This window comes from Microtus pennsylvanicus, chromosome 16 (assembly GCF_037038515.1).
Source record: "Microtus pennsylvanicus isolate mMicPen1 chromosome 16, mMicPen1.hap1, whole genome shotgun sequence".
In the NCBI taxonomy this organism is placed as follows: Eukaryota; Metazoa; Chordata; class Mammalia; order Rodentia; family Cricetidae; genus Microtus; species Microtus pennsylvanicus.
Genome location: NC_134594.1, coordinates 36,935,483 through 36,954,143, shown reverse-complemented (window position 1 = coordinate 36,954,143; position 18,661 = coordinate 36,935,483). Strand labels below are relative to the sequence as shown.

Below are 18,661 nucleotides of genomic sequence, written 5' to 3'. Positions count from 1 at the left end.
ATGAAAGCTGTTTAGTGTTAAGTTCTCGTGGCCAATTAGAGTTCTATGCCTTGGCAGATGGCACACGGTGGCCCTGACTGTAAATAGTGAGAGCAGCAATAGCTGAAGACCAAAAGCATCAGAGATGTGGGGAGCACTGTTCTAAGGATGTCATACACACGCCTTTCACTTCCTAGAACTACTGCAGGAGACAGACATTCCTGTTATCCCTGCTCTCCAGATGGAAGAGAAGACTCGGGGCTTTGATTCACATAGCTGCCTGGTAGCTGAAGACATTTGTATCCTGTGCTCACTGACTGAACCGTAGACCACCTTATACATTGCTTTCCTACTGCACTGCTATTCTTTGCTTTGGTGCCTTAATCTTGGGGTGTGCGTGCATGCATGCTGTATGTACATGAGAGTTTGCTGGTGCGTGTACCCCTGCATCCTGCCTACCTGTGCAAAGGCCAGAACGGTGGTCCAATGCCTCCCTCTCTTACTCTCCACTTTATTACCTTGAAACAGCCTGTCACTAAAAGGGAAGCTCTCTGTTTTCGGCTAGGCTGGCTGACAGCAAGCTCTTGTCTCCACCCCTCAGTGCTTGGGTTGCAGGCATGTACAACCACGTTTGACTTTTTTACCTGGGGATTATGGGTTGCAACTCAGGTCCACATGTTTGCAGAGCAAAATCTCTTACCCATTGAGCAATTGCCCTAGACCTAAACCTTGATCTTATCAAGTAAATTTATAGGGCATAGATCTACATTTATGTCCTATTATATGAACACGAGATCCAGCGTGATAAAGGCTGTTAGTATGTCTTGTATGTTTCAGTCTCTCAAAAGGGATTGGCATGTATTTCTAAATGTTGGAGAGGTGTTTCAAATATCCCGTAGTAGGTAACACATCCATAAGCAAGAACTATAGTCAATTAGTAATCACAATTTTTCTCCATATGAAGAGTATGGGAACACATGGGCTTTTTGCTTTCAACTGAGTTTTGACTGGTTAGTTCAGATGATTAGAAAGGCAAATCTGTGAGGTCTTAGTAAGATTCTGGGGCTCCCAAGTGTTATCTCAGTGAGCACTGGCCATGATCAGGCTTCCAAAATTCAAGCAAGTACTCATCTATCTACCAGGGAATCACGTGAACTTTGGCAAGCCAATAAACCCACTGAGCTGCCTGGGCAGGGGTGAGGCTACAAGACCTGCATAGAAAGGCTGGACACACCCAAGCCAGGAGACCTGTGATTCTTGGATGCTCAGTTGGAAGGAGTTGCAGGTGGTTAGGGGCCTGAGACCCAGGAACAAGGGAGGCGGATGGCTTGTGGGGGAAGGGATTTTGGAGGAGGTGAGATGGCTCCTTCAAGCACATCTCTGAGGAGTAGAATGGGAAGGACCATTCGCAATGGATTCACTCGAACTTCATGGGGTGCCTGGCTGCATCTGAAAGCAGTTCCAGTCTGCTGCTTCTCTTTCCCTGCTAAGGTCCAGGGCTGACCAGAAGATTCTTCTGGCCAACGGCTTCTTACCAGGGATACGCCGAGGAACCCTAGAAATAGTGATGATTAAAGATATCAATAAGAAGTAACATTTATTAAACTGATATTTTGGGTCAGGCACAATTCAAAGAAGTGCCGCACGAACCAACCCCTCTAGGGAAAGCTTTTATTAACCACACCCTGTTCCTCACTGTACAGCTGTTGCAGGCAAGGCGAAGGAAGCTTGTGGAAGCTGCCCGAGAGTTCAGATAACACAGAGAAAGGGTGTGCTTGGGGGCAAGGGTTCAATCTGAAGGAATTTGGCTCCAGATCCTGGGTACCAACCTAATATGTGTTTGTTCCTATGCTGCCATTTTGATATATTCATTAAGAAATCTTTCTCTCTGGATATAAGAGAAACACTAGATTTGCTATACTGTTTCAAATACAGTATGCCAGTGTCTCCAACAATAAAGTCTTGTTGATCTTTCAGCTCTGTCTCAGGATTCCAACTGTATACGATTCTATAAGCAGCTGTCTTTGGTCAGAAGGTCTCCATATCAAGATTCTGTTGGGAATGGACAGAAATTAGGTTTTAGCTTTTGATCTACCAGGAGAGGTTATTAACTACCTTATAAATACACCATGTACATTTTAAAAAATATATTTATTTTTATTACTTTAACATTGTGTATATGGGTGTGTATGTGAATGCAATGCCCACAGAGACCAGAAGCAAGGGAAGCAACTCTTCAGAGGCAGGAGTTAGACACACACACACACACACACACACACACACACACACACACACAATCTGAAGATACTTTTGCAGATCATTCATTTAACTCATCTCTTGTGAACACTCATTTCTACAAACATACCAGATGTGAAATTCTCAGAGCAAAGAATACATCAGTCATTTAACTGTATTGAGTTTTCTTCCAGGGGAACTTTACAGTGGACGACGTTACTGACCAATAATTGTGTGAGGAGCTGAGCCAACCTGAGTTGGGAGGTGAGGTGCCTTGCCATGAATAGCATTCTTATCTCCTTAGGAAGCCCTTCATGGGCCCGCAGATGCTCCACCTACCTTCCGAATCTCCTTTGCAAAGCCCCAACCTTAGGCCAGGGGGATCTCTTCTGATCTGTATTATTCAGATACGTGGGGAATTTTACAAGTCCCATCAACTAACTCCCTGTTGGGATTCTCAGCTGTCCTCTTCTGTGACATTCCCCAATAAGGGCTCCATCAAGTTACCGAAGCAATGGCCTTCCCTTTGCACTTGCCACCGAGGTCAGACGTCCCCTGACAATCTGGGAGGAAGTGGCTTCGACCGGGTGAACACTCACATAATTTAGACTCTGACCAACTGTAGCAGTTCCTCACGGGCAAGGAACTGCTTCTCAGCTTCTAGTCTGCTCCTGGCCAGCTTCCAGGGACGAGCCCTGAAATCCTTAGTGACAATATTGTCTGGTTTTGTCATTGTGTTCTAGAGAGATGATGCACTGACTTGGTCCACCCCAGGGGATTATCTACAATCTAGGTTTCATAATAAGTAACTCTCCTTTGTTCAGCTTCTCGGTGTACTGGGTGGCTTTGCATGTCAAGTTGACCCAGCTAAGAGTCATCAGAGGAAGAAGCCTCAGCTGAGAAAATGCCTCCTTGAGATCCAGCTGTAAGGCATTTTCTCATTTAGTGATTAATAGGGGAAGGCCCAGCCCATGGTAAGTGGGTGCCATCTCTGGGCTGCTGGTCCCAGGTTCTAAAAGAAGGTGGGCTTGCTGTGGGATTTTCCTCTGTATGCTGTGATTATCATTCATGAATAAAGAAACTGCTTTGGGCCTATAGCAGAGCTATAGGGGAACAGAGCTAGGTGGGGAAAACTAAACAGAATGCTGGGAGAAAAAAGGGTGGAGTCAGAGAGAAGCTGTGAAGCTGCTGCTGGAGACAGACATGCTGCAGCCTTGCTAGTAGGCCACGAGCCTCGTGGTAAAATATAAAATACAGGTTCCTATCCCATTGCCAAAGACTGTAGCAGGGTTGGAATGCCAGGTTAGGTTCAAAGACTTAACCAGCTTCCGCCATCGTGTTCTGTAGCTGCCCCGGTTGCCATAGCTACCGCAGGAGCGGAAGGGTGAGTATTTGTGTTTTCCATTCGAAAAGCTCACAAGGGACATTGTCAAGGATGGATGAAAGGTGACTCGTACAGAGAATGGCACTTTGGGGAGGTTTTATAGCGGCCCTGGAGAGAGAACTGACAAATGCCCAGAAGGCTTTGGTGCTCGACCTGCTCAGGAGGAAAGTACGGGATTCATTCAGAAGCAGCAGTAGCGGCGCAGAGGCCGCAGAAGCAGCAGCAGCAGCAGCAGCAGCAGGAGGAGGAGGAGGAGGAGGAGGAGGAGGAGGAGGAGGAGGAGGAGGAGGAGAAGGAGGAGGACCTGGTGATGGCTGCATTGGAACTGCTGACAGACAACGGATGTGTCCAACATCAGCTCCAAGTTTTAGGCCTGGATTCCCTGATGGAAAGTGCGGCTACTTGCTTAGCAGGAAGAAGCGGAGGGTGGGACGTTGTAGGGGCGATGACAGTGGGAACGGGCTTGACATGACTTTGGACCTCTGTAGCAGAGACCTCTACAAGCAAGTGGGAATCCCAGGCCCAGGATACAAGGGAGGTTAGCCAGCCATAGAGCCAAGAATCTGGGAGAGCTCCCTGCAGCCTGAAGGCCAGCTATAAGCTGACCTCCTCTTCGGAGTTAGTTCAGCCTCTACTCCGCAGTGTTTCCAGGGATTCTTGTTAGAATGCCATCAGCAGGAACTATTCAGGCAATGTCTCCTCACCCAAATGCCACAGAAATGAAAAGTGAAACCACGGGACAGGCGTGAAAACCAAAGCAAACTCCCTTCTTAGAAACACTTTCTTTGTTTGGGTCTTCGGTTTCCATTTGTGCCAATGTAGCTAAACGACTTTGTTTTTTTTTTTTTTTTTCTTCCGAGGAACCTCCTTATCTGACCGCAGGGATTTCCCTCTGGAGCAGAAGGCAGACCCTAAGACCTCAGAACACAGGAACCTTCCTGACCGTCATCCTGCTAATGCCTGATGGGAAATTTAGCCTCTCTGGTACAGACTCCAGGTGTGAAATTCACTATGAAACCGTGGATGCTGCCCATTCATGAAACATCCCATTCACAACTGTTCAGACTGAAAACAAGAAACCACATTCTGGGGTGAGGATGCAGTCATTCTGAATGACCTAGTTATTTTCCTGCGATTCAAAGGAACTTAAAAAGAAAGTCACCTTACTGGGCCAGCCGTCCTTTATTGGCCACTTCAAGAAAAGGAGAAACAGGGCCAGGAACACAGTTTAGTAAGTGGAGGCACTTTTTAAAGTGATTTTATTCATATAAAAAAGTTTGACAGAGAAAGAAAACATTTCCAAAAGAGAAACACAGAGACGATTAGGAATGAAATATGAGGAGAAAGTAGAATAGGGAAAAAAAAAGTTTTGTCTTCTAGCAAATAAATGTTCTTTCTCTCTGATTAGAAAGGAATTCACATATATGTATAGATATTTGCATGTATGTATGCTTATATACATACACAAACATATTTTCTTAAAGTCTGCGGGAAGCAGAACCTGGAGCCTCAGGCAGGCTAGGCAAGTAAGTGGTCTGTTGTCAACCACACACTTAGTCCACTTTGCAAACTGGATCTCATGATCCAATGGCTCTAGAATCCACATCTCACTGTATGCATCTAGAGGGCACACACTCCTGGCAATGTGAGATATATTTAATTCTTTTTACATTTAGGAAATTGTGGAAATAATGTTATTTGCAATTCTTTAAACATAGGGCAGAAAATTTGAGGCCGGCTTAAACATGAGTAGGGAATATGCCGTTTTATTTCGGGGGAGGGGGGATTTGCAAAGAAGTGGCCCAGTGATACAAACGTACACACGTGGCCATCTAATTCTGATCCTATGGTTACTGTGAGGCTTTGGGAAATGCCCTTCTTACCCCCTAGATATATTTCCCTTTCTGCAAAATAAAGATCACACCAGCTTGCCTTTCCTTGTTCTTAGGAAAATTCTGTAATCATATGAGATAATGAAGTGTTGTGAAAAGACCTGAAGTGTTTCCTGGGGGTGAGATGAACATCTCTGGGAAGTTTCAATAACTTTTTGGGGCTGTAAGAAAACTGGTTAGTTCCTCAAAAGAGGTAAAGGAAAGATCACCTTATTTCTACCTGTGTTCTGGACTGACTCCCCACCTGTTCCAGGATCAATTAGGTCATTTGAACACTGAAAAGCAACCTAAAGCCACAGCATGAGACTTGCCTCTGCAGAGGGAATCCACTGTCTATCAAGGCTAAATCCAAAGTCTCACCCTGATGATCAACAGGAACAACCAAAAATGTACACAAGACAGTCAGGAAGTTGAAACTCTCTTCTCAGATAGCCACAAAGTCTCAGCCACCTACACTCAAAACCATTGATGGAGTTCTGAGTATTGTTACCCTCATGTATGTTCGGATACCTGAGGATGGTCAGTTTATAATACATGATTTATTTCCTCTTTTAAAAGTGCCTAAAATTTTGTAACTCATTGATAAAGCACACTAGGTTCTGATAATCAGTATGCCTAACATACTTTAGAACTAGGTCTTGTTCAAGATCTTATGAAAAGATTGATTGCCTTACAACGGCTTGGGGCCTTCATCTGAGAAGACACGGAGTGTGGAGCCAGTGAGATGGCTTAGCGGGTAAAGGTGCTTCCTGTTAAGTCTGACAACCTGAGTTCAACCCCCCAGGACCCACCAGGTAGAAGGAGAGAACTGAAAAATTGTCCTGTGACCTCCCTGAATGCACCTTGAAACATGTTTGAAACGTGTGGCTACACACACATTAAAAAAGCAATTTTTAAGACATATATAAAAGTTTAAGCAGATGTGTTTGCCTCAGAACTTACGGAAGAAATGATGCAAGGAAGCTGAGAGGCGAGAAGTAGGATTTCCCAGTAGGATAATACGGGACATTCATTTACTCACTCGGTCCTGTAAATTATATGTATATCTAGGTAAGTGTCATTTGCTGAAATGGAAATAAAGAAGCAAAGACAAATGATGTTCCCTGTGCACAGGGAGCAGGAAAACCTAGACAATGAGGGAGCAGTTACTGAAGGAGGAAGACAGTGGAAGCAGAGGGGACTAAGCCACAGAGGGAGGGAAGGAGGGAGGGAGGGAGGGAGGGAGGGAGGAGAAAAGGGAGAAAGAAGGAAGGCAGGCAGGAAGGAAGGTAGGTAGGAAGGAAGGAAACCAAGTTAGGAGGGGACTATATTGAGGAGTCTGTATGGGAGAAATGTCATGCATATATATATATGTATATACATATATATATATGCATGATGTGATATGACATGTTTTATTGTATGTATGCAGGAAACATGACACAGATGCTTGCAGAGGTGTAATTGATAGCAGGACTTGAGTCTTGTTCCCATGGTCTTGAAAAGAGACTTTCACCTCTGACAACTCCCTGCCCCTGGTGCTGCCCTGGGAGAAGATTCTGAATGCTAAGTAGCCAGCCAGGCCTGAGTTAATACATAAATACGTAAGTTAAAAACATACAAGTCAAAGATAGATTGACTTCCTTAGGCAACTCTCTTGGTTCCCGAAAAATAATTTGAAGCAACTTAGAGTAATAATGCAACAAAGTCAAGACTGTTACCTGGAGCCTTTACTCAGTGTGCCAGAGACAGACAGCAAGCTTACTCATTGCTTCCTGGAAGCCAGTGTCGAAACCGCAGCTTTATCAAAGAGCATCAGGGAAAGCCGAGTATTCCTGGTACCGACGTCACACAGAAGCATCTGTCTTGTGCTCCCAAAGCTGTCATTGGATAACACGACAAATATCAGTAAATGCGAGTTCTATTGAGACTTTAAAGAGATTTTCAGTGATTAATGCCGTCCCACGAAGCATTGATTGGTAGGAGAAATGTGTTCTTCTCAGAATCTAGATTTATTTTCATATAATTAATGAATTAAATTTCCTCTGCGACAGGGCCTCATGTGTCCAAGGGTAGCTCCAAACTCCCTGTGCACTTTAACATGACTTTGGACCCCTGATCACCCTTCCTCTACCTCCCAAGTGCCTGCTACCGTGTCTCTTTTTATGTGACACTGGGGATGAGGCCAGGACCTTGTGAATGTTGGACAAGCTCCCTATCAGAATTCTCTAGAACTATGTGTGTTTTCTTAAGCCACGTTCTCATTCTGCATCCAAGCATCTAAGCCCTCTATAGCCCAGGCAACTTTCAGACACTTGACAGTCCTCTGACTCCCAACTTTTGGAGCTATAGGTGTGTGCCACCATCCATGGATAAACCAAGACTGTTTTGAAGTCTCAGAAGAAGTGTGGTAGAAATCAGGTCAGCTCAGCACACAGACGAAGCTAGCATTTGCTTGGCTATGAATCCCCTCAATCTGTTATCATCCCCATGGCCTTACCATTAACTTGCTTCATCCGTTTGATTACTTTTATCAGCTTGGTCCCTACGTGCTTTTGTGACCCCTGGCGTGATGTGTGTAATCACGGTAGTCCAAGCTTTCCCATTATACACTATGAACACACGGAATCACTTTGATGTCCTCTTCCCTTCTTCGCAGACGTCTCTAATACTAGTCTCATCAAACCTATCTTCTGTTCTCAACCAGAATTTTGGAGGATGACGTTCTCACATAGTTCACCCTTTTTCTGATTTTTGGCTGCAGAGCTTTGAGGGGCAAAGCCGCTGTTTTCCTAACGGTTCCTTATCTGCAGCGGGTCGAGAACTGTCCCTGTTTGTGATGGCATGCATAACTGGCCTGGAAACCGAAGCCCAAGGAATTCCCAGTGAAAACCCTTTCAGTCTCTAGCTTGGGGCAAATCTGAGATGGGAATGGCAAGGAGTACTAGTCTTAGAACTCTGAAGAAGTCCTGAGGTCTGCCTTTCATTTTCTGGTGCACTGGGAAAGCAATGCGACTGGTCTGCTTTGTCAGACTAAAGGCAACTGCATGCATTTCTACATGAGCATCTTCCCTTCAGTTTCAAAATCCTGAGAAGGGCGTCCATCTGGACTCAGCGTGTCTGTCCAGAGGGTCCCGGCGCGCAACGTCAAGGCATTGGTGATGTTTGACAGGAGTAGTCAATAGTGTTAAGACACCAACCAAGGCTTCTACTATTCTGTAGCCCCCAGTCCTTCACAAAAAGCACGATTGAGGAAATGATACATATATGCATACTAAAAGAAGGAAGTGGGCATTTTTTTTTTTTTTAGTGGCTTAGCTAGGACATTCTTACTACATTATTGACACATCATCTATGCAAATCAGGGGACTACGCTGATTAGAAAAGAAACAAGAAAGACAAAAAGCAAGGCAAAGAATTTAGAATTAAAAGGAAGATGGTTTGCCTAGGGCTCTTTTATATACGATGCAAATGAACACTAAACTTGAAGTATGGCCAAAAAAACGGCGTTAATCAGCCCCTTAGTGTTCTCTTTTTTTTTTCATTACTGGTTTTGTCTCGTCTTTCTAAGTTACATTGATTTATATTACTCAAATAATGTTTGCGTTAGTGTTTGGGAGGAGACAGGCCCTAAGATCAGCTTGGGGAGGGAGCACTCAAGACTTTTCACCACACAGTCAAGGAGATTGGACACCTCTGTAGGCTAGACAACAAGTTTTCTACACTGGGCTATAGTCAAGCCGCAGCAAAAGAGGCTTTTGGTTGTTTATGTGCCGCCTACAATATGTACAATTATTCAGCCACCTTTGACAAATGCCTTCTGGATCCTGGAACTGGGTGGGCTCAGGTCAGTGGGTACCACTGTGCTGACTAGAGACTGTTGTTTCCTTGGCAACTGCGGACTGATGAAAGGTAGGCTTTGATCTTCCGGCTCTCTCACCAACAGGTTTCATCCAGCGATAGGTTGCTTGGCCTGACAGTTCAACGTACCAAGGTGTGTTTAGAGGCAACTGCTGTGGCAAGGCCTCAGACGAAGCTGACAAGGTCTAGAGGTGCCACCGGGTGCCCAGGCCTTGCACTGAGTCACACTTCCATTCTCCCGACTCCTTGTGTTTGGCTAGGTTCCTTCTTCTGCTCTTGGGGGAGACCTGACCATTGAAGCTGGGTTTCCATGCAAACCCCACACTCTACCTTGCATTGTGTAACACTGCCTGGGAACTCCAGAAAGGCCCATGCGCCATTTCACGCCCACTCTTGGTTTAGCCGGAAATGGGTTTATGACTCTCACGGGCTGACTTGCAAACATCCCCACTTCCAGTGATTTTTCTGAAGCACTCATTACTTCCCTTAAAGAGTTGTTTAGTAGGGCACCTCAGCCATAGACACAAGAACTGTGGCCAACTGGAGAATGCTGAGCATGGAGCAATGGTTTTTCCAGGGAAGAACCTCCCCTCTCCACTGGTCATCTAAGACCATGCAATCTTCCCTGAGATCATGTACTTACAGGTGACATTGTACAGACTGTGTTTATGTATATAGGAATACATATATGTATGGATATACATATATATGTGTACATACATGTATATACATATGTATATATACACATATATGTGTATACACACATACATGTATATACATATATATGTATGTGTGTGTATAGTAAAAAAGAGGCCAAGAATTTGAGAAAGAACGAGGATGGATAAATAGGAGGGCTTGGAGGGAAGAAAGGGAATGGGAGAAATTATATAATTATAGGTTAGAAAATGGTACTGAAGAAGTTGCTCAGTCTGACAGAGCTGCCTGGTGCTCCGCTCTCGGTCTGACCTGTGTCTGAGATAGTGACATGCTTTATAATAAACTCTTATCATTGGGGACAAGCGTCTTTTAGTTCACTGGAAAAAGAAAATGGATGTTTCGCGATAAACAGAAAAGCCCCGTCTCCTGATAGCATCCTTACTGTCTTCTCCGTAAACTGTTTTGAGAGGTGATGGGCGCTAGGCCTATTAAAATGCCATGCGTAACACACAGCGATGCTCAGAGACCAAAAGAGCCCACACATAAGGAGAGATGGTGTGTCACTACGGGCTGTGATTTCTTCTGAGAAATGACATCAGGAAGGAGGTAACTTTATGAAGCGAAAAATTAAGGGACCCATTTCTACCCTCACTGTGCCTTGCTGCAGTCAGAACCCATACGCCTAGTTTCTAAGAAGCCAGAAAACAAATATTGATTAAATATAAAGGATGAAGGAATCTTGTAAATAATCAAAACTAAAGTTGAGTCCGGACTGTGAAACCAGAATCACTTTCCCCATAACCATCCCCGTGTACTTTGTACTTTAGCCTGGTGCAGGGAAATGGATTTCCTAACCTTTAAAGTGAGGACCTGCACAATGACTGGAGCTCAACGGGAACCCAGAAGAGAAACGTACAAAGAAGTGTGTTCTGCAAGAGAACTCACTGCAACCGACCACTCTTGGCAATTCTTCATAAACCAAAGCTCCGGACGGGAAAGCTCTTTGGTTTCTTATGTTCATTTTATACAGTCAGGTGATCAATTCATAAATTGCTGATATTATTTCATACTGACAACTGACCAAAAGCTTCAACTAAAATATCTGGAAAAACTCATCACCCCAACCTATGTCAGAATGAACGCGCCGTGTCGTAGTGTAGACGAAATAAGTGAGCGTCGGTGAAAATGGCATTTTGTACTGCTCAGAATTCAGCTGGGACCGAAATAATCAGTGTGGTCACAAGGATTAGAGGAATCTAGGCTTTCCAAGAGGGCTATCAGAGACCTCTTGCAGTCATAACATCATTATACAATCTGTATTCTTATTTCTAGGAAGGATTGTTTGTTCATAAATCTTGCCTTGATCTTCTTATGGTTTCTGCCCCAGGGGCAGAAGACAGAATGGGAAATGGGATTTAAACTAAGCTGAGGAGGTTAATGGAAAGAAATCGTGACTCATTTTCCAGAAAAACGAAACAACACTGTGGTATATTGGTTAACAGTTTGTTCTCAGAGGCCAGAACTGGTTTTCTAGGTCTTTCTTAAGTATGGTTGCCCTTCCTGAGGGCCTAGATTTACTGGGGTAACACTCATTTAAAAGACAGATTCAGCTAAGAGTATGTTAGTTCAGATGCCACTTTCTCTTCCTCACTCCTGTAACACCCGAAGGGGAAGCCTACTAGAACAGCAGGCCGCGACTCAGGAACCCACGCTCCTTCCATCTTGTGGCTCTGACATCTTCTAGGGCCTTGGGGTTGCAGCTGGTGTGAGGAGCAAGATGCTGGGGCAGATCCTCTTCAGTGCCTAAGCTGGAACTAAGACACATCACAGTCAGTCACTCACAATATATAGGGGAAAAATCAATTAATCATGGAGTCACCTTAGATAGGGAGCTGGGAAGGTCTCTGTCTGATGAGCTATATCCTACGGGCAATTCTGAAATGATGGACATAGAGAGACCTGGATTTTAGTAGATGGATAGCTAGCTATATCTGTGATGGGCATACCCATTAGAGATGACAGATTCAGTAAAAGAAATCAACAGATAAGGGTTTAAGGCCAAGTACTTAAGGGAGAAAAATGAACCAATCACTGTAATTAAGCCTGACACCCGTGAGAGGAACCCAAGCGAAAGCCAATCTACAGGGCACATCGCTCAGCTACGAGGCACTGCCCATTAGGAAGAGGGGAGAGGCGTCAGTCAATCCGAGCGTCTTCAAGTGAGGACAGGTGTCAGCTCGGTTCTTTGCCGAGGGCTGCATTTACTCAAGTGGGGCAGGATTGCCTCTGCTCTTCAACGAGAAATAGAAAAGTCTGACACAACTCTTGTAGGCTATGGAGGCAGGTGTGAGAGAGTTTCAGCACCAAAGAGTCATTCAGGCTTGGTGTTTAACGGTGAACTGAGCTGTGCGTTTGTCAGACGGAGGTCTAACGCTGTTGCAAAGTGTCAAACGTCTCTGCAGTGGCCTTCCCTGTGATAGTTCCTGGTACTCTGAGGTGGAACCCGTACACTAGGTGACAGTAAAAGGGCAATAGGGCAGCACAGACGAAAGCAAAAATATGACAGTGGCAGGATTTTGGAAAGCTCCCCCAAGGAAAAGGGACCAGCTGAGTAAAGCACTTGCCAGCAGCACAGGGATTTTATGCAGCTGAAAAACAATAGCTTGGACCTGCTGTTAAATGGCGTGCACGTACAGTTAAAAGAGTGCCTGCACGTTTGCAGAGAGAGACGGAAATGGAAATTATCGCATTGAGCAAAACAATGCAGACTCAGAAGCAAACACCACATTCCTGTATTTAATGGGTGTGCACTTCCAGGGACAGAGCAAGTCACAGAGTGCTGTTTTATGGAACCCCACTTTGTAGGAACGAATTGGAACACAAAGCCTACACATGTGTATCTGTTTATGCAGGTGATGGAGGTGGGTCTTGTATCTATCTGTTGCTTTCATTGGTTAATTAATAAAGAAAACTGCTTGGCCTGATAGGACAGAAAATTAGGTAGGCGGAGTAGACAGAACAGAATTCTGGGAGAAAGAAAGCAGATTCAGGCAGACGCTATAGCTCTCCTCGCCAAGATGGACGCAGGTTAGGATCCTTCCTGGTGGGTCAGCATCTCATGGTGCTACACAGATTGTTTGAGGTGGGTTAATCATGATGTGAGAGTTGGCCAGTGAGAGGATAGAGCTAATGGGCCAAGCAGTGTTTAAGAGAATACAGTTTCCGTGTTATTATTTTGGGTAAAGCTAGCCGGGTGGCGAGACGCAGCCCGCTGTTGCTCCTACTACATGCAGGCACAGAGGAAGGGTTATCCAAGCACACCCCATGGCCTGGCATGGATATTTGGAGGGAGGAAGACTGAACACGGACGTGGCTGGATTAATGTTTTCCGTCAGCATCTCCACTTTGTACATTCAGTGGTTCTCATTGCGCTTCTTGTGAATGCCGGGTGCTTTTATGAACACGGTTGTTCTGTCCCGTCTTGGCGGTGGTTCCAGAGACAGCATTAACAGGTGACAAGACACAGAGCCTCAGTGGCTCTCTTGAGATCGATCACACTCCTAGGAAGCTGGTAGAGCATTTCTTAGCCAGACCTGGCCCTAGGGCCTGAGGACTCTTGAGTGTCCCCCCTTCATATGGGAAAGAGAGGCGGTGAACTATCTTTGAGTCAATTCACCCAGCTGGCTTAACTTGCAGGCATCCTAGTTCATCTGTGGAAGGGTGACCTAGTGTGGGTGAGGATGCTGCTGAGATTAGCCCAATCTTCGTTGGCACACCTCAGCAGAAGGACTGAGAAGGCCTGGAAAGACTACCATTGGAGGTGAGTCTCCTGGGGCAAGGAAAGGGCGTGAAATGGCTACCAGCAAACTGAGAGTGCCCCCCTTTGAAATTCTCAGGGGTCTTGAGAACCACTTTAATGTTAGCAGGACTGACCCGGGAGTATCTTGAGAGGCCCCCTTTTGGTGCATTCTCCTGGATTTTTTTTCTTCCTGAGTTGGGGTTCTTTAGTGATAGTTATGGGCTGGGGGATGGGTGAAGAGGCTGTGGATTTCTTCAGCTGTGTGTGCGTAGCTACGGAGAGTGCATTCCTTAAGACAGGAGACCTTCCTCAAGTTTATCGGAGTTGGTTAATCCTGGCAAGGGTTTTAAAAATTAAGACTGTCTTTCTTGGCAAGTGAGCTCCAACGTCAGCTCCAGCTGTGGGAGTCGGAGCGGGAGGCATAGACGGACCAACTACTCTCTCTTGCTTGGGCAGAGGTACTGTTCATGCTTTTTCTAAGCTCGTACTCTCCCAAAGGTGCAAAATAATAGCCTGAAAAAAAAATAGTTATTTGACACCTAAAAACGTGGTTTAACAAAAGCTAGAAAAGAAACTCTATGATGGGGGTTCTCAACATGAGCATTTGGGGACCTTCATCTGCCAAGGGGCAGATGAGATGGCTCAGTGGGCAAAGGCACTTGCTGCCAAGCCTGGTGACCTGAGCTCAATGCCTGGAAGCCACAGAGTGGAAAGGAGAAAATCAGCTTCTGAAAGTTGTTCCATCCGTGCACTGTGGCACCTGCCCACTCACCCTCAATCAATCAATCAATCAATCAATCAATCAATGTTATACTACTAGAGACAGCGAGGCTGCAGTAAGACCAGTGTGCACAGCTGCATGTGAGAGCCGTAGGCCTGCCCCGTGGGAGCAGCCAAGGGCCAGTGGATTGCTGATTTCTGCTGTGGGCTTGAGAACTGGGTGGAGTTCAATAGTCAACAGCAATCAGGCCTGGCCACACCGGGCCACAGTCAGGCATGCATGCTTTTTTTCTATTTGGAATGGAAGTGCCGACTAAGACCGTAAAAAAGTGATGAGCGTTCCAACATAAGATGGTCCATTTTGCTAAACATGACCCGCGGTGATGTCTTCGGTGACTCCCAATGCTTGATTCCGTCTGAGAAAAGGGGATGGGATAATGGTATCTGAAGTCTTGTTGTAGTGATATTTTGTTTGTGTGTTTTTTTTAAAATATTTATTTATTATGTATACAATATTCTGGTGTGTATGCCTGCTGGCCAGAAGAGGGCACTAGACCCCATTACAGATGGTTGTGAGCCACCACGTGGTTGCTGGGAATTGAACTCAGGACCTTTGTTAGTGCAGGCAATGCTCTTAACCTCTGAGCCATCTCTCCAGCCCCTTTTTGTTTGTGTTTTAACAAATAAAGCTTGCCTGAAGATCAGTGTGCAGAGCTAAGACACAAGAGTCCAGGCAGTGGTGGCACACACCTTTAACCTCAGGACTTGGGGCGTATGTGCTGTCTCTGTTAGTTCAAGGCCACCCTGGGCTACTTGAAATGGATCCAGTCTAAAAGAGAAACAGCTCACACAAAGGTGATCCCAGCACGTGGGAGTCACAGGCCTTGAATCTCAGCACCAGGGAGTTGGAGACAGGAGTGATATGGCTGGGCGGAGAGAGGACTATAAGGCGGGAGGAGACAGGGGCTCAGTGCAGTCTGAGGAGGCAGTCTGAGGACAGGATTGCCCTTCGGTCTGCGCATCGGCAGAGGTAAGAACTCTCTAGTAGCTGGCAACTCTGCTTCTTTGATCCTTCAGCTCTCATCCCTGATAGCTGACTCCAGGTTTTTATTATTAAAACCAATTAGAATTCATGCTACATCTTGCCTTATACTGTGGACTTCACAGAGAAACCAGGTGACTGAGGGGTGAAGCTGGGCTGGTGAACTGCTCGTCTCTCTCAGCTGATGGTTTTTTAATCTGCCTGTGCACACCAGCTAATTAAGGGTACACTCTGACTCTCTCCTTACCAGGCTGTTTCCTAGAACCTCCTTTAGAACTGATAAACTTTGAGACCAGTGAATATGCTTCAAGATGATAAGCACCAATAAGCAGCCTTAGAAACACAGTCATCAGGTTGCATTGGTTTTCCTGTGAAGCCTGGACAAACACCTGCCTTTACTTCAGACAGGGCACCAACAACAGACCAGCAAAATGATTCTACCTGTGTCTATCCTGATGAACCAGGGAGCTGAATTAGAGGGGCCATTTGCAGACAGCTACATCCCCAAGCACAGTCCTGCTAACACCCAGCAACTACTACGTGTTCATACATCCCCAAGCAGAGGAGCGTGCTCCGTGAGCCCTCCCCACCTTCAGGAGAGAATGCCAAAGGGCCCAGGTGTGTACAGGTAATCACAGGTCCCGAGTTCCACAAAAAAGCTGCAAACACCGTTTGTCTATGTGGTAAACTGGTAAATGTTTTGATTGCCTCAGGTTGCCTCGGCCCCAACAAAATGAGCAGTCATTAAGGAATTCGTGATGTTCCAAGTGGGCAGCTTAGTCAACCCCAGAAATGCCGGTTCTGACATCCCCCACATTCTGTTCTCTCTCCTGCCTTGCTGCCTTTGCAACAACTGGCAACTTTCACCGACGGGAGACTTCCGGTGGGGATTCAGCCGCAAAGGGAAAGGGGCGAGGAGGCCCGGCCAGTTTTTGTTAGTGAGCCAAAGGACATATCATATGAAACAAAGTTTTAATTTTTATTTTACATATTTATACATAAAACTTTCCAAGGAACCACGTGGATCCAAGAGAATGTTAATAACACGTCTAAGAATGAACCTCCGGTAGTCCAACATTCACGAAATGTTGAAAACTGATTAAAATATACGTAGTATGGAGAGCTACGACTTCACTACGAGGCAGGCATGTATTTTGACTTGTATAGCACCGTCATTTACAGTTCCGCTTCAAAACTACGGAGAATGAAAGTAGTCAATGGTAAAATACTGCTCCAACTTAAAGTCTCTAAACAATGAAACAAAGTCAAACTGCTCTCTCCTTATCCACGGTTGTAGGTGGTGTAAGTACTGTACATTTCTGGTAACAACAGTTTATTAAAAGGCCTGATATTAAGTGGCAGGAGTAAAAAAATTAAAATAAATTAAGAAGCGAAGGCCAGTCACGGGACAGTTAAGCTCGGACATTACCAATGACTAACACTGATGTCTGTTTTCCAGCCGCCTTTAGCAATAGCGTTTTTTTGTTTTGTTTTTTGTTTTTTTTCTTTTTCACAACCACAGAAGCAAAATAAATTCTAGCTTGTCCTCTGGCGGATGACCCCTTTCACTTCGCGGGCATTTTCTCTGCCAGGTGCTTCTGCTGACTCTCAGCGTGTCTGCAAAATCAAGAATACAGTTACTCAGCACAATGAAGATCTGCACTGCTTTTCAACCAACAGTTATAATATACTCGCGTGAAATACGGGTTAGCCCTGGCAGAGCACTCCCTCCAAGCTCAGCCGACTGGTGTGAAACACACGTGAGCCCTGTTTCACCTTTACTAAAGGTCAGAGAGTTTGAACTTATTCTGGCTCTTTCAAAGTTGTTAGGACAACAAGATGTCCTAACCTAGGGTGTGGTTACTTGGGGTTGTGGACGGGAAGAGGACCCACAGAGGTGGACCTGCTCCACCTTGAACAAAGGGCAGAGAATTCAAGCCTAATTTTGCTTCTTCATTTTAAAACAGGAGGTTTGACAGAGGGAGTGGGCGCCTACAGGGTACTTGGTCTAAGGTGTATTCATTGCATATCCTGCCCAAAACAACAGAAAGCTTCACTCAGGAAATAGCGGCTGGATGTCTCAAGTATTGAAGCGAATAACTGTTGTGGTTGTCCTTTGTGTCATGGTAAAGCAGTCTTTTGCCTTCTTCCCCCCCCTTTGGATTGGGGTATATAAACATGTGGAAAATAAACGCAGCCGGATTCGGTATTCACTGAGCTGCCCTCCTGGTTCTATCCTACGTCTCTGTATTTCTTTCATTTCTCAGTTCCTCTTATCCACACATTTCTAATCCACACGCCCTACCCTGAAACGTATGAACCCGTTGTGGTTGGACTAAACAAACATAACCCCAATACGTGGTTTATGACAACTGCCCGAGTTTTTATATTAGCCGATAATGGTCCCTTGGTTTTGGGACACACGGGACTAACGTGAGGCTGACAGATATTAATCCCGTGAAGAAGAAAGTGCTGTTTAAAAGATGTCAAGAGGCGAGCATCTGGGATCCTTGCCTCGATGAATACTGAATCTGTGTTTCCTACACGCCAGGCATTGCACCCGGGGCTGACGAAGGCTGTGGGGTCTTTGGAGGAAAATATTCCAGTGAAGACAGTCAGGAAGGGAACCCATGGCGAAGGAAGAACAGAGAGGAACCGGACATTAAAGGTGGGACCTCAGCTCGATAGGAACAGAAGGATGCCCCAGCAGGTTACTCCAGCAAAGAAAAACAAGTCAAAACCAGGTGTTGCAACTGAGTGGCTGGGTGTTAGCTGAGCAACCATTTAAACGCACATGATTTGAAGCATTAACTGAGGCGGATAGGAACCTGGAGCTAGCTAGCTAACTTGCTCCTATGAAAGCTTACGTCAAATACGCGCTGCGGAGCTCTCTGTGGATGTATTTCCCGTGTTAGCACAAATTCCCCATCCCCAGTTAATCCAAAGAGCACAGTTACGACAATAAAACAGGGCCAGAGAGGGTGCAATGTGAAACTCGGCCAATCCAGAAGGTGGGCCACGCGGACAGGAGGGGATGAATGGCCAGGTTCTTGGCAACCCCTGAACAGGCACAACCCAAAGAACTGTGGGATCTGCAGGCTGCCAAAGTGAAA

The 18,661-nt window shown here is 45.6% G+C and overlaps 1 protein-coding gene across 7 annotated transcripts in view; it reads right to left on the bottom strand.

Annotated features, from left to right (window-relative positions):
• Positions 1 to 16,503: 16,503 nt before the first annotated feature.
• Schip1 (schwannomin interacting protein 1) overlaps positions 16,504 to 18,661 on the bottom strand; it is a 644,640-nt gene continuing 642,482 nt past the window's right edge. For all 7 annotated transcript variants that reach the window (XM_075951114.1, XM_075951116.1, XM_075951117.1 and 4 more), the window contains one exon: positions 16,504 to 17,165. In XM_075951114.1, the coding sequence (XP_075807229.1) occupies positions 17,114 to 17,165 (52 nt within the window). In that variant the 3' untranslated portion in view covers positions 16,504 to 17,113. The remainder of the gene's footprint in view (positions 17,166 to 18,661) is intronic.